General features: G+C 37.9%; 1 protein-coding gene across 2 annotated transcripts; it reads right to left on the bottom strand.

Moving 5' to 3' along the window:
• Positions 1 to 6,267: 6,267 nt before the first annotated feature.
• Positions 6,268 to 15,258, bottom strand: uri1 (URI1 prefoldin like chaperone). 2 transcript variants are annotated; one of them, XM_067389223.1, is made up of 11 exons: positions 14,916 to 15,258; positions 13,347 to 13,381; positions 12,936 to 13,014; positions 12,000 to 12,135; positions 11,824 to 11,915; positions 11,643 to 11,703; positions 11,381 to 11,567; positions 8,639 to 8,900; positions 7,800 to 7,945; positions 7,457 to 7,700; positions 6,268 to 7,054 (listed from the first exon to the last, which is right to left on the bottom strand). In XM_067389223.1, the coding sequence occupies exons 1-11, from the start codon at positions 15,012 to 15,014 to the stop codon at positions 6,872 to 6,874; spliced, it is 1,524 nt and encodes a 507-aa protein (XP_067245324.1). In that variant the 5' UTR covers positions 15,015 to 15,258; the 3' UTR covers positions 6,268 to 6,871. The 2 variants fall into 2 exon arrangements, with proteins under 2 accessions (XP_067245324.1, XP_067245325.1); XM_067389224.1 differs by lacking the exon at positions 13,347 to 13,381.
• Between the last annotated feature and the right edge of the window lie 18 nt (positions 15,259 to 15,276).

Here is a 15,276-nt window from a genome sequence, read left to right as displayed (position 1 = left end):
GCTGTTTTCAGTAAAATGGAAGTGAATGGTGACTAGAGGTTGTCAGATATGACCAATGATAATCAACAGAAGGAAAAAATACAGGATTGGAACGTCATGAGGGTGAGTAAATGGTGACAGAACTTTTTTTTTAATACCTGCTTAATCAGTTTCTATTCAAAACAATTTTTTTGCATAAGAGTCCATCTAAATGCCATAAAAATAAACTCCAAGCCATTTTAAGCATGTCTTGAGATCATTCTTGAAAAAATGTGATTTGAGTTGATCATTCAGTCTTTCTAGACAGAAATTAATTGAATGGACTATGCTGCATTCAGCCCAGCTGCTGACTCAGAACCTGTCCACGTCCAAATGTCAATGTGCTGATGGATAAGTCTGCAGTCAAACACAAGTGACTGATACCGGTGCAAACAAAGGCATTGATGGAGGCAGTCCTTCTCAGAAGTACTCAGTCCTTGCCTTTAAATGCCAAAAGTAATAATGGAGCACTCTCTGGACTATTCTGACATACTTATTTCCAAGAAGGCTGAGATACCTTTATTGAATGCCACAGTGGATGACGCTATTGCTAACCTTGTAAATGACACTAGAGAGAAATCTGATATGATTTATTATGACATATCACATCATTCAACACAAATATAATCTAAAATGACTAACAGAGCTACAGGCTTGAGTTGCCCTCGGTAAAGTTAATGACACAAAGACATCCTACCACACACTCGCACACTTATACAGTGGTGTGAAAAACTGTTTGCCCCCTTTTCCTGATTTATTTTTTTGCATGTTTGTCACACTTTAATGTTTCAGATCATCAAACAAATTTAAATATTAATCAAAGATAACACATGCAGTTTTTAAATGAAGGTTTTTATTATGAAGGGAAAACAAAATCCAAACCCACATGCCCCTGTTAACCCCTGTTCGCAGTCAAGAAATCACTTAAATAGGACCTGCCTGACAAAGTGAAGTAGACCAAAAGATCCTCAAAAGCTACACATCATGTTGAGATCCAAAGAATCATCAAAGTGATCTGAAACATTAAAGTGTGACAAACATGCAAAAAAAAAAAAAAAAAAAAAAAAAATCAGGACGGGGGCAAACACTTTTTCACACCAATGTATATATTTACTGTTTCAAACTTTCACATAGCATCTTTTGGTTATAAAAACATTAAAAATTCAAATTTAGATTTTGATTTTCAAAGGTTTATTATAAAAACGGATTAATTTTTTCCCAAAATGCAATAAATCCATCCATATAAAAGTTATTTTTCATATTGAAAATACACAACAAAGTAAGTTGATTAACATATATATGACAGCCTTTGTAAACTAATCTTATATACAGGCATTTGATTAATGAATTCAACGAGTCATCTTGTTAATGTTATAAATTAATTATGTCTCCGTTTGTCATTACTGATTAAAGAGTATTTGGCGCCACCGCACGGTTAAAAAACACATTTGCCAAATACGGCTTTTAAAGACTCTTCATGATTCAGTTTTGGGGACCGTGACAGAAGTTTGATGCTGTCGTGGAACAAGCAACTTTTCCTTCATCTTCTTAATCTCCTCACGTAAATGATTACATTTCGATGACGTTTCTTCCCCACCGCAGAAACCACTATAGGTTCGTCAATGCCGTCAAAATTATTCATTTTTCTGTTTTTGTTGATCACAAAGTACAAAGCAGATAAGGAAAACTAGGATGCGGGGTCATAGACTGTAAAAAAAAGATGGACGACGCAACGCCGCTTCCTTCCATTGTAATCAACTGAGGCCAAAATGGCTGACGATGGGCGCTGACATGTTACGCAAAAACGTCATAAAAAAAAGGTTTGCAACCTGGGCATGCGCAGAAGGTATCGTCCGTGGAACCGGAGGCGGAGTCGCTGTATCAAACTTCCACCCAGACGACTGCGTCATCATTCATGTATATTTTAAATAGACTATAAAAATTATACACAATTTAAAATTCTACCTATAAAATAATAGTCTATTCTGTTTCTAGAGCAATAATATTTTTGAGACAGCAAATTCAGTAGATAAACTCAATATAATATGCCACTAGAAACAACTCTAAATCGTCAGAAACGGTCTTGCCATTTTAAATCAAGTTCAACTAACGTTACAGGAGATCGACTGCTGTAATTAGAGTAGGCTATCATTAGTTTTGTCCTGCTAATTATTATTCTATACCCATAAAAATAATAAGTAACTGCCAGATAACGATCACCTGCTTTTTCCCGACATGGTTAACACATTTAATATTACAGAAAAAAAGTTCAGTGATCCGTCAGATCCTGTAGGTCAGTTAGTACAGTTTACTGCTGAACAACTCATTTTGTTGGTGTTAAATAACAAAGAAATCAAAAAATTAACAGTTAATACATCTTCAATCTCCCCTCGAAGCTCAGACAGTCCTCAGACGAGCTGTCAATCAACTTCGAATCATGACGACACGCCCCGTTTTTATAGCATCAAATTGCTAGCTAAAATCTAAATCATCACAAAAACGAACAATTGAATATATATCAGCGTGATAACAACTACCTTAAATGAACACTCCACTTTTTTTGAAAATAGCCTCATTTTCCAACTCCCCTAGAGTTAAACAGTTGATTTTTACCGTTTTCGATTCCATTCAGCCGATCTCCGGTTCTTTCGGTACCACTTTTAGCATAGCTTAGCATAGTTCATTGAATCTCATTAGACCGTTAGCATCGCGCTTAAAAATGACCAAAGAGTTTTGATATTTTTCCTATTTAAAACTTGACTCTTCTGTAGTTAAATTGTGTACAAAGACCGACGGAAAATAAAAAGTTGTGATTTTCTAGGCTGATATGGCTAGGAACTATACTCTCATTCAGACGTAATAATCAAGGAACTTTGCTGCCGTTCCATGGCTGCAGTAGTGCAATGATATTACGCAGCGCCCGTGAGCCCCTGCTTGCACAGGGAACGTGCCTTGCAACCATGGAGACGTTTGTGAGAGACGCTGTGTAATATTATTGCACTGCTGCAGCCATGATACGGCAGCAAAGTTCCTTGATTATTACGCTGGAATGAGAGTATAGTTCCTAGCCATATCAGCCTAGAAAATTGCAACTTTTCATTTTCTGTCGGTCTTAGTACACGATTTAACTACAGAAGAGTCAAGTTTTAAATAGGAAAAATATCAAAACTTGGTCATTTTTAAGCACGATGCTAACGGTCTAATCAGATTCAATGAACTATGCTAAGCTATGCTAAAAGTGGTACCGCCAGAACCGGAGATCGGCTGAATGGATTTGAAAATGGTAAAACTCAACTGTTTAACTCTAGGGGAGTTGGAAAATGAGCCTATTTTTTAAAAAAGTGGAGTGTTCCTTTAAATGACCAAAACCATCTTTCAGAAAGTTTTATTTGAAGCAGAATTTATTTTTAAGTTTTCACTGAAGTCTCATTCGACTGCATTGAGAGGGCGGGGTTTATGACCTGTACTGCATCCAGCCTCCAGGGGGCAATCAAAGAGCCCGCAGCTTCACTTTTCAGGACGGATGAGACACACATAGACAGTAAAAGAAATGGACACAGCGACCCTATTGGAACTCAATTGAGACAAGTGAAGCCCATTTTTAGCAATTTTTAGCACTTCTGTTTCTGACGCGCAGACTCAAACTAAGCTTGATGACGTCAGCAACCTGTCTGACAGATGTAAATCTTCTAGTAGCTGTGCGTGCAAACTGCCATCGATAATCTTGCAGAGACGGCGAGCTTGAGCGGGGAGTTCTTTGGCGTGAGTGAGCAGGAGTAAGTATTCTGATTAATTAGTTTGTATAGTATTTTAAAATGTAACGCCAGTAGGCTTCTCTCTTGACGTCTCCCCGATTGCCTGCGAGCTTCTCCTCCTGTCTGTACGGTAATTTCTCTACTGTGCGACAGAGAGTCGAGTGGTTATGACGCAATCGTTAGCCTATTTTTACAAAAACTGTTTCTACGGGGCCATAATGTAACATAGTAATGGAGCCCTTTATACATTGTTGTGTATCTTTAGAAATAAATAATGGACAAATGGAGTCTTTAAATGCCTCAGATGTAAAGTTATTCACTGTCACAGTGACGCCAAAATGAATGGGAGTCAATGGGGATGCTAACGCAAGTGAAGTTCTGCTACAAGATGGCGGCACCCGGCCGACTTCAACTTCCGGTCGACTTCCTTGGGCACTGGAGACACACCCGTGCGGGGTGTATTCAGACCGCCACCATTACGGTTTACTGCGAGTGTAATGGAGCGCTGTGATTGGTTGAGCAGATATATCGCGTTCTGCAGAGAGAGTGAAGTGACATGTGGCCAAGACCCATACTCGGAATTTGTGCTCTGCATTTAACCCACCCAAGTGGGCACACACAGCAGTGAACACACACCGTGAACACACACACGGAGCAGTGGACAGCCACTGAGTAGTTGGGGCTACAGTGCCTTGCTCAAGGGTCTCACCTCAGTCGTGGTATTGAGGGTGGAGAGAGCGCTGGATATTCACTCCCCTCACCGACAATCCCTGCCAGACCTGAGACTCGAACCCATGACCTTTGGGTTACAAGTCCGACTATCCATTAGGCCACGACTGCCACAGGGGACTGACGTTTGTCGCGTTTTGGAAAGAAGGGGAGAAAAAATGACAGAATAACACGACGGATATCGCATTTTGCGCAAAATTAATAAAATACTTCAATACCGACCAGATACAATGCTGTTTTTGGCGGATTTTTCTTTCAAAACGGCGTTTATCGCGTTTTGGACCAAACTCTTCAAAGACGTACATTTACATCATCACTGTAAGACTACCTGAATTGCTGTGGTCACACTTGAGCAACAAGGCTTCTTGTCATCTGTCGTCTTGTCGTAGCATCGCGCATGCATACACAACACAACGCTGACGAGGTTCATAAACTTCAAGAAGGAGCAGGCCCGACCCAGCGGCAAAAAAAAAGGTTCTCACATAAATTCACTCAAGTGTTTTGCTGCGTCCCAATTCGCATACTATCCGTCCTAAATAGTATTCGAAAAAATAATTAGTATGTCCCAAATCGTAGTATGTTGAAATGAGCATTCCAAAGATACCCGGATGGTGTACTTTTTCCGGTTAGAATTCGAAGTGCAGATCCGTGCACACGTTGAGCTGTGGACGAGGATTCGATTAGAACTACAAATACGAATAAAAAGTGTCAAAAAACTACAAACATGACGGATGTGCGAGACCGACGGTTAGCAGAGCGGTTAAGATAAAGGTGCTTTGAATGATTAATAATCAGAATAACCTGACGAAAATATATTTATTAAATGTTATCCACATTATATTTAATCTGCAACAGCATTGTGAACTTTTATAACGATGCGTTTGGTCATTAACTTTTAAATGCATCATTAGATGAGGAGAGTTCTCTGCATGAAATACCCAACTGGCTTAACGTGCGACTACATTTCTCTCCGAAACGGTAGGAAATTAAATTAAATTGAATGTGGAGGATTTTAACTGTGATAGAATGATTGACAGGGTAGTTTGAAACAGTTAAAGGTTGCGTAAATAAGCGACCGAACGTCCGTTACAGACGCAATTATGACGAGGTAGTATGTCCCAAAGCTTGCATACTCTACACACTCAAAATGATTTACTTTTTCTTTACAAAAACAGTACATACTTTTAGGACGTAGTTTAAGTATGCGATTGGGACGCAGCATTTGAGATTTTTTCGTTTATACCATCTGCACTGTGATTGGCTGGATTAGTTCCACCACAAAGATCACACAATCTGTCTGCGACGTCAAAATCCAGCCAAAAATCGTGTAGAGTGAGCTTGAAGTTGCATGTTTGCTCAACATTTATATTAAAATAAATTAATTTTAAATTTTAAGTTATCTATATTTAGTCTGTATTGCTTAAACCTTGAAATAACATTTAAAAAAAGGGCTAAAAATATATCAGAGCATCCTAAACAGTTTTTGATGGTAAAACTTCGCCTTTGGAGTCACTTTCAGTTGCTAAATGTCTATTTTTTTCACTAAATGCAGCAGCTTGTTTTGGTTTTTTGAAGGATGAAAGTATAACGCTTTGGCGCCCTCCAATGGCTCTGATTGAGCAACACCACGATGACAAATGAGTTGCTTCATCAGTAGCCTACATTTCATGCCCGGACACGAATGCAAAAATGTATGTTCCGTGTAGGAACAAGAATAACTAATGTTCTGACCATTTAAAACGAGTGTATAGTCAAAATCATTTATTTTGTTTTTTTTTTCCCAGTTACATCATTTTTTTTCTGGCAGTCACAAAAAAGCTGATGTACATTAGCTCTGTAAACAATACAAAAGAAGATAAAGGAGAGTCAACGACAAAGTTCAGAAGGGATAAAAATGTTTTTTTAAGCTGACAGCTATTTCACTGCCAACATAGGTCAAAACAGACAATAAACTTTAATAAAGCATTTTCCAAATAAGCCACATCACAACAATGACAGCAGTCATGATGTCACTAACTCTACTATTTTGTTTGTCTTGAAAACATTTTAGCATTTTTTTTTCTTTTCAATATTTTGACTATCATTTAACTAGTGCACACAAAAAGATACCAAAATGTGCAGCTTGTCCATACTTAAACCATCTTGCTTTAAAAAAGTTGCGAAAAATCTCTTGGGATAAATCATGTAACCTCTCTATTGCTCTTATACCAAATATAATGTCCAGCATGCATGTCACAAAATGAAACACGAGACAGATGACAGTATAGAAGCAGTGTGGAGGACAGAGGACAGCTAGTGAGAAATCAGTCTTTAAGTGTTACTGTTGTATATAACTGAATTCAAAAGCTGGGCCCTGATAAGATGAATTCTTATTTATGATGCAACCGTGTAGCTTTGAATTTGGACATCCTTTTGGGTGGCTCCTGAGGCGCTTCTGGGCCCAGCTCTTCCAGCTTTCTCTCCGGGATTGTGGGTAAGGCAGGAGGGGCGATGGTCAGGTGTGGGATTGAGGAAGGCAGGGGATCCTTTTCAATCACCGTGCCTGTAAAAGCCTAAAACAAAAAGCGTAAAAAGTTTTAAATACAAACAACAAAATCTTTAACTCAATTCTAATTTTAATAAGGCAACCAATGTAGGGATACTAAAACTGGGGTAATAATCTCTTTTCTCAGTTTTTAGTTGGCTGTGCTGCTAAATAAGCCAAGCCTACCCCTGGAGTGCCACTGTCCTGCAGAGTTTAGCTCCAAGCTCAATTAAACACACCTGAACCAGCTAATCTAGGTCTTACTAGGCATACTAGAAACTTCATGTGTGTTGAGGCAAGTTGGAGCTAAACTCTTCAGGACAGAGTTTGCACACCCCTGCGATAAGCTTTTCAGATCAGGTTAAGAATTTTTACAGGATTAGAAGATACATGGGGTGAATGTACATTTCATGCAATAAGCCTGCTGTACCTCAAAGCGTCCGTTAGTGCGGGGGCTCGTTCCAGTAGGGCTGTCCTCCTCTGTAATGCCATCGCTGGTATCACTGTGCGTGGCATCATCATGGCTCCATGAACGTCCAAAAGTCGCACGGCGCTCGTCAAAGTCAGCTGTGCTGCTCTCGCTGGTGTCACTGCATACGCTGTTCTCACGGCTGCGAGACTTCAAAATGGACTTCCGTGGTACTGGCTCTCCATTCACCAAGTCCACAAACACCCTGAAAACATACACCGTGTTTAAACTGAACAGCTAAAAACACAAGCAGTGGAAGATGTATTTGAAAATAGATAAATGATGTCTCCCATTAGGCTGTTACCTATAAATGTCTGCTGGGCTTGTGATCTTGTGACTTTCGTTCAGAGAATTACTTCTGCCACATTTCTTTTTTCGTTTGGCTTGCTCCTTTTGTTCTTTTCTTTCGCTGAACTTTAGAGTGGTGTTCTTTCCTGTATTTATCCTGACCTTTACAGAAGAAAAAGGGAAGATGGAAAGAAAGAATATGCAAAATGTTTTTTTTCCAAGACAGACAGGAGAAAGTAATTCAATACAAAACATAAAATGTTAATATACACCACTGCTCCAAAGTTTGGGATTGGTAAGATTTTTTTAATTTTTTTGAAAGTCTCTTATGCTGCATTTATTTGATCAAAAATACAGTAAAAACAGTAATATTGTGTAATATTATTACAGCGCCATGACAGGTGTGAAAGCGTGGCTGTGAGGGATAGACCTACCAAGTTGTTTTCAATGAACAAAAAGCTGTATAAAGCTTCTACATGACTTATAATTTTCCACAACTCATGTTGTCTGGAGTTTTTTTGTCTACTGAAATTTCTTGGAAAGATATTTTTGCATTGTTTTATCAGTAGAACTATCCAAAAACATATGCATGTCTATCCATCACAGCCTCACTTTCATTCCCATTAAAAATGAAGAATGGCGCTGCTGTGAATAAAGTCTTTATGCCAGTTTGTGCTTGAAAAAGCTTTTTTTACTATTATAAATGTTGAAAACAGTTTTGCTGCTTATTATTGTGGAAACTGTGATAATTTCAGAATTTTTTGATGAATTAGAAAGTTCAAAAGAACAACTTTTATTTGAAATAGAAATATTTCGTAACATTATATAAAGGGTTTTGTATAGCTGTTGGCTAACCTTTTTTAATTCAGCAGTGTGAGAAAAGTAGATAGTTGGAAGACCATTGCCTGTTTCCTCCTCACAATCTTCCTCCTCCTCCTCCTCCTCCTCCTCAGGGTGCGAGCCATTAGTGCCGTTCATCTGACTTGTGAGAGATGATGGTGCCCAGCCATTTTCCTTCTGATGGCCATTAACCTGGACACTGCTGCCACCATCTGCTTCCTTCTCTTCCTCTGAGGAGGAAGTGGTGTCTTCTCCATTAGTGTCTGTGCTGTCCAATCTGGTATAACAAGGCAGAAAAAAAATAGACTAAATATATGAGTATTGGTGTAACAGCTACTTTTTTTGTACTGCTTATTGCATTTTCATATTACTTAAATATGTTTGCAATATATGGTATGAAAAGCAAGCTTTTTACACTTTTTGATCACCAAATTTCCATGAAAGTTTTGTGAAGTGTGTGATTACTGAAAAAGGATTTACTTTCAAAAACAATTCGATTTGTATGCTAGGAACCAATGCTTGATTGATTTAAACACTGGAGAAAGACCATTTTGGGTCCCACAGGAAAAACAAATATTAGCTAATATCATTAGTATCATTATCATTCATTTTTTCCCGTGCCGGCAAAGCTGAATTTTCAGCATCATTACTACAGTCTTCAGTGTCACATGATCCTTCAGAAATCACTCTAATATGCTGTTTTGGTGCTTAAAGGTGCCCTAGAATTAAATATTGAATTTATCTTGGCATAGTTGAATAACAAGAGTTCAGTACATGGAAATGACATACACTGAGTTTCAACCTCCATTGTTTCCTCCTTCTTATATAAATCTCATTTGTTTAAAAGACCTCCGAAGAACAGGCGAATCTCAACATAACACTGACTGTTACGTAACAGTCGGGGTGTACGCCCCCAATATTTGCATATGCCAGCCCATGATCGAGCCACTAGACAAGGGCAGAACGTCTGGATGTGCACAGCTGAATCATCAGACTAGGTAAGCAAGCAAGAACAATAGCGAAAAATGGCAGATGGAGCGATTATAACTGACATGATCCATGATAACATGATATTTTTAGTGATATTTGTGAATTGTCTTTCTAAATGTTTTGTTAGCATGTTGCTAATGTACTGTTAAATGTGGTTAAAGTTACCATCGTTTCTTACTGTATTCACGGAGACAAGAGCCGTCACTATTTTCATTATTAAACACTTGCAGTCTGTATAATGCATAAACAACTTCATTCTTTATAAATCTCTCCAACAGTGTGTAATGTTAGCTTTAGCCACGGAGCACAACCTGGCTTTCGGTTCGGTACGCGGTACGCATTATGTACCGAACGGTTCGTTGGACTAATTAATTACATTTGGAAAATAAAAAAAGTTTGTGAAATATAATGTTATGCGTTCAACAAGGTAGCCCAATAACCCAAACGACGTAACAGGCAACGCCCCTGACACCCCCGAAGAAAAAAAAACACCAACTTATACGTTAATGTTATGCTGCGTTCAAACCGAACGCGTCTGGGGCGTCTGGAGCGTCTGATTTAACGTTACATGTGGCTACTCAGACAGGCGCTCGCTCACTCAGTACGCGCTGAAGGCTCTTTGCAAAATGGCTAATGTGTTTAACACATAGACTGTAAAGGTTTAACAGACCAGAAATAGAAGATCGTCCAAATAACCAACAGGTCTGGTGTTTGGGTGCACTTTGGATTCCATGTAAGCTATAACGTTATAACATTTTCATTTTTTTATAAGGAGCTGTTTTTGTTTTATCTCTTTCGAGCGTGAGTTTAAAATATTCTAATCTCCCCCCAGAGTGAGTTTTTTTTAATGCGACCATTATTTTAGAACGTTTGCCTTTAATGTTTCCATAGCGACGTGTCTTGCGTGTCACTTGCGCTGAGCGCAGCAACAATAACACTGTATGACAGATGGATCGCTATTATTTTGTTTTTCCTTGTTTATTTAAAATATTCACAAACTTGCTTACCATGTTATCAACTATCTGATATTCCGATCCTCAAATATGTGTGAGTGTGTTTTGTCGTTTAAAAGCCTTTATAAATTATCTTTATCTTGATCTATAACGCGAGATAGGCGCCGCCATCTTAGTTTGCGCTGCAGTTCACAGAGTTCTGTCAGTCGGATTTACAGCAGGTGAATTCATCATTTTCTCCCGAAATATATGAAAGTAAGTGGCTGGTGAACTGGAAGAATAATAGAGTAAACTTTATAGTTACTTAGGCCCATTATGTGTGTCTGATATGAATAAATATCGGCAAATTGTACATGAATGGATTGTTATTGCTCCTTCCACTGATGTCTGACATCAGTGTGCATTTTATAAACTCTAAATATATTGTTTTAATGGTGCTTATGCGTATATAAATGTCTGAAATCTTAAAAGAATGAACGTTAGAGAACGTTATGTGGCTGAAAACACTGCATAGTTGTGATAAAACGTACCGAACCGAACCGTGAATTTTGTGAACCGTTACACCCCTAATAGTTAATGATGCCCCAAAATAGGCAGTTAAAAAAATGAATTAAAAAAAATCTATGGGGTATTTTGAGCTGAAACTTCACAGACACATTCAGGGGACACCTTAGACTTATATTACATCTTTTAAAAAGAAGTTCTAGTGCACCTTTAAGAAACATTTTCTGTTATTATTAATGTTGAAAACAGTTGTGCTGCAGAATATTGAACACAGTGTTAGGTTGTGTTGTGTTGTGTTTTTTTTTTTTACCGGTATCTCTGATCCTGCAGTTCCTCCTGACGCTCTAGCTCATCAAGTCGAGCCCACAGCTCCTCCTCTGACAGCACCCCTGTCTTTCTCTCTTCATCACCTTCTTCCTTCTCCTTGTCCTCTGTCAGCTCCAAAAAATACTCCTGCTTAGGTTTAGAGTTGGGTTTGTGGGCCAAACGATGTTTTCCTGGGGAAGCACAATAGAGTGTAAATGTAGTGAACAACAGAAGTTAAAATAGCCTGATAGCATGACTAGATTTACCTTTGGTAACTTCATCCTCATTTTTTACCTCTTCTCGAATGTCTACAAAATCTCCAGTACCCTGTTGGGAAAGTAGACATGATTTTAGGCGTATGCTGAAGTTTCTTCCAGGGATGAAAACATCAGTATAAGGTTTCCAAATAAAGTCACACAGTATTGAGGTCATGGTTAGGACACTTACACCAGTCAGTTTTTCAAGATCATTTGTAAAATCAGCTCTGTTCTGAAAGTTCTTCATCACTTTTTGTAAGTCATCTAGTGCATTTTTGACATCTGGAAAAATAGCACATTTATCAGGTCAAGCTGTATGCATTGTTCAAAACCGGTCAATGGGAAATATTAGAGGAAATAACTCACGTTTCTTTCTGTGTTCCACAAGGGTGTCGGCTTGTTTGGCAGAACACTTTGCAAACCAGTTATCCCCAAGGAGCACCGTTAACTCATTAGTGTGAACTAGCTTTCCCGGCATGAAAGCCAAGGGACCAAATGGTACCTATCATGTAAAAAAAAAAAAAGAAAAGAAAAATCAGGGCTTCCAATAAAAGTGTCACTTTCAAATCTGACAAAAGGTCCATTCGCACCAAGAACAATAACTATATTGGTGTCCACACAAGGCACATTAACATTCTGTTACCATAAGGGCACACACTGCAGGTATGTCTCAGAATCTGATTGGCTGTCAATGTTTTTATTCTTCATCAGCTGAAACAAATTGTTCTGAAAGTGATTCAAACGAATCGTTCCTCTATGGCTATATACCTTATTCAGAGCAGCACCATGACAGGCATGAAAGCGAGGCTGTGAGGGATAGACTTACCGTGTTTTCAATGGCATCCACTGTATAAAGCTTCAAGATCACTTATAATTTTCCACAGCTCATGTTGTCTGGGTTTTTTTTGTCTACTGAAATTTCTTGGAAAGATAATTTTGCAGTGGTTCGTGAGCAAAACAATCTAAAAACACATTAAATAGCAGTACAACCCACTGAAGTGATGTATATGTCTATCCCTCACAGCTTCGCTTTCATTCCCATTAAAAATCAAAGATGCCGCTGATGTGAATAAGGTCAATAGTTACGGTTGTGGTGTGAACTGTCCTATTCTCATAGAATTAGAACGAATATTAAAACTTTATAGTTATTGTCCTTGGTATAAACGTTTCTTAAAACCAGCTAAAAATGGAGCGAATAATCCTGTGATGATAATTAAATATTTTGTTGCTCAGACATACATTTGTGTATCTAAAGGTGAAGACTAAGTTGGATGCATTAGTAATTGAAAAGTGATGGCATACCATAATATCATAAGACAATTTGTCAGGCAAGGTCCTGAGGCGGTCCTGAAGAGAGTCATAGTCTTTTTCCACCTTTTCCCTGTCAATCACAGAGAAAAATGAATCACTAAGAAGGTAATTGCTGGTTTGTTGCCATACAAATTCTATTTTTGTCCTACCTACTGAATGTCTTTTTAAAATACTGAAAGGGAACATAACAAAAGCCTGTCAAATCTTTTGTCATACCTATCAAACATTTATATTGATTCACAGTATAAACATTATTTCCATTCCAAATATAAACATGCAAAAAACAAACTAAGATGACAAGCTAATGTGCAGCTAGTATGAAGTTATTTCCTGATAAACATTGAGATGCATTGATAATAATGTTATGATGTCTGAGCTGTTAAACTGCATAAGGACACTCACCAATGCGCAATTTGACTTCTGCAATCTTTCACCACCTGTTGTGGAAGACAATGTGTCATTTGACAACCACTGAAATTCCCAAAATGCCACTGTGACAATCAATCTGCTAAACTATCTGTAATATTCTGGTAATGTGAATTGACAATTATAGAGAGAGTGAATGATACTCCTGAAAGCTTCTTGTGAGAAGTTGATGGGTACCATGCAAGGATGTTTTGCAATATCATGGTCAAAAACAATATACATGTTAAACAACTAAAAATAGTCTGTAGACTGAGACTCACAAATAGCTACAAAGTACTATTGCACAAAGAAAATTAAGATTGTTTGTACAGTGACAATTTCATAATACACACCCTTTATTTCACATTACTGTAATGCTCACTTGCATATCTTTTGAGTTTTTCTATTATAATTCCATTTAATCTCATACTTGTATTACTGTTATTGAGTAATGAAAATGCCTCCTGTCTGGACATAACCTTTTTTTTATTTTTTTATTAATATCAGCATAAATGTAAGTGTATTACCAAGATTAAAAAACATGTATAATATGATTTTCTATTAAAATAACGAGAATGAGATCATTTTAGTGTAATGACACTGAAAATTTCAAGTTTAATGTGCTTATTTTTCATGGAAATAATGTCATTTGCACAATCATCTTAATTTCCCTTATGTAAAATATAATTTTCACTGTAAAGTTTATTTTTTTTATTTTTTATGATGGGGTGAGATATGGCCTAGGTATGTACTTACCAGGCTTTAGGATTTTCACCAACCAAGAGAACAACAAAAAGCATGTCTAATAGCATGCACATATAAGTATTAGGCCTATATGTGTTATGTTTTTTCTAATTTTCACACTTCTAGAAGAAGTGTTGCTGAGGCCAATGCAATACAGAAGCTTCGAGATCATTTAAAGTAAAGTAAAGTAAAGTAAAGTAAAATGCCCCGGTCTTGCTGACTTTAAACGAAGCAGCACAAATATAGCTTTCATATCCGGCCAGCTAAGGTTTATCCTCCAATGTCAGCACATGGGTAAAAGACAGTTTATTTGCCTTTCACCCACTCAGGTTGCTCAAAATACCATGCAAATATAAATGGGTCAGTTAAACCTTAACTTCACACGGAGTCATTTCACAGCATGACTGTAAAAGTACAGTAAGCTTTTGCTTTCTGTATGAATTTTGGCAACGTGGACAACTTTGTATTCGGTTAAACTGGAGTTTACATTGTTTAATAGCTACCATACGTGTAGGATAAATTATTGTTAACATTACTGAGATGCACTGCTTGGCAATATGTACATGCATTTTTAACAAAGTATCAAAAAACCACACATGTAACAAAGCAATTAGCTAACCAACAGCAACACGTGATACACAAAGAACTTTCTAGAAAATGAAACACGTCTATGCGACTAGATTGCAAAAACACCATAAACATATAACAGATAAATTGGTGCTGATGATAAATCACGTGCATGAATTTTTAATATCTGCAGGAATGCATTGGTGGTTTGGTTTTCGAAATAAACATTACTCCTGACCATAGACTGCTCCTGACCTTTTTGTGCTCCTCTTTCAACCTCTCGACGCCTTGAGGCAAATCATTACTCCGTTTGACTTTTCCAGGTGCAGCCATTTGGTCGTCCAAGGATGTCATCCACAATAAATCAAGGTTTTTTTTAGTATCCAAAACAATGAATGATCAGGGGTTTGAAGTCCTATAGAAATGTTTATGAATGCAATTCGATGCGTTGCACTCAATCTGTCGCCTCGTAGTCATCAATGAAGCAGAACAAGTGGTCCAGTATATCGAGATTGAGACCATTTCACACGTGCATGGTACGATGTCGATCTTATCCCAAAATTTCCTCTTGTTTACAGTCCACCGACGGCCTGTTTCCCCTGCGCCATGTTCATCG

This window comes from Chanodichthys erythropterus, chromosome 7 (genome assembly GCF_024489055.1).
Source record: "Chanodichthys erythropterus isolate Z2021 chromosome 7, ASM2448905v1, whole genome shotgun sequence".
Taxonomy (NCBI): domain Eukaryota; kingdom Metazoa; phylum Chordata; class Actinopteri; order Cypriniformes; family Xenocyprididae; genus Chanodichthys; species Chanodichthys erythropterus.
The sequence above is the reverse complement of the archived record's forward strand: the minus strand, read 5'-3'. Positions and strand labels throughout refer to the sequence as shown.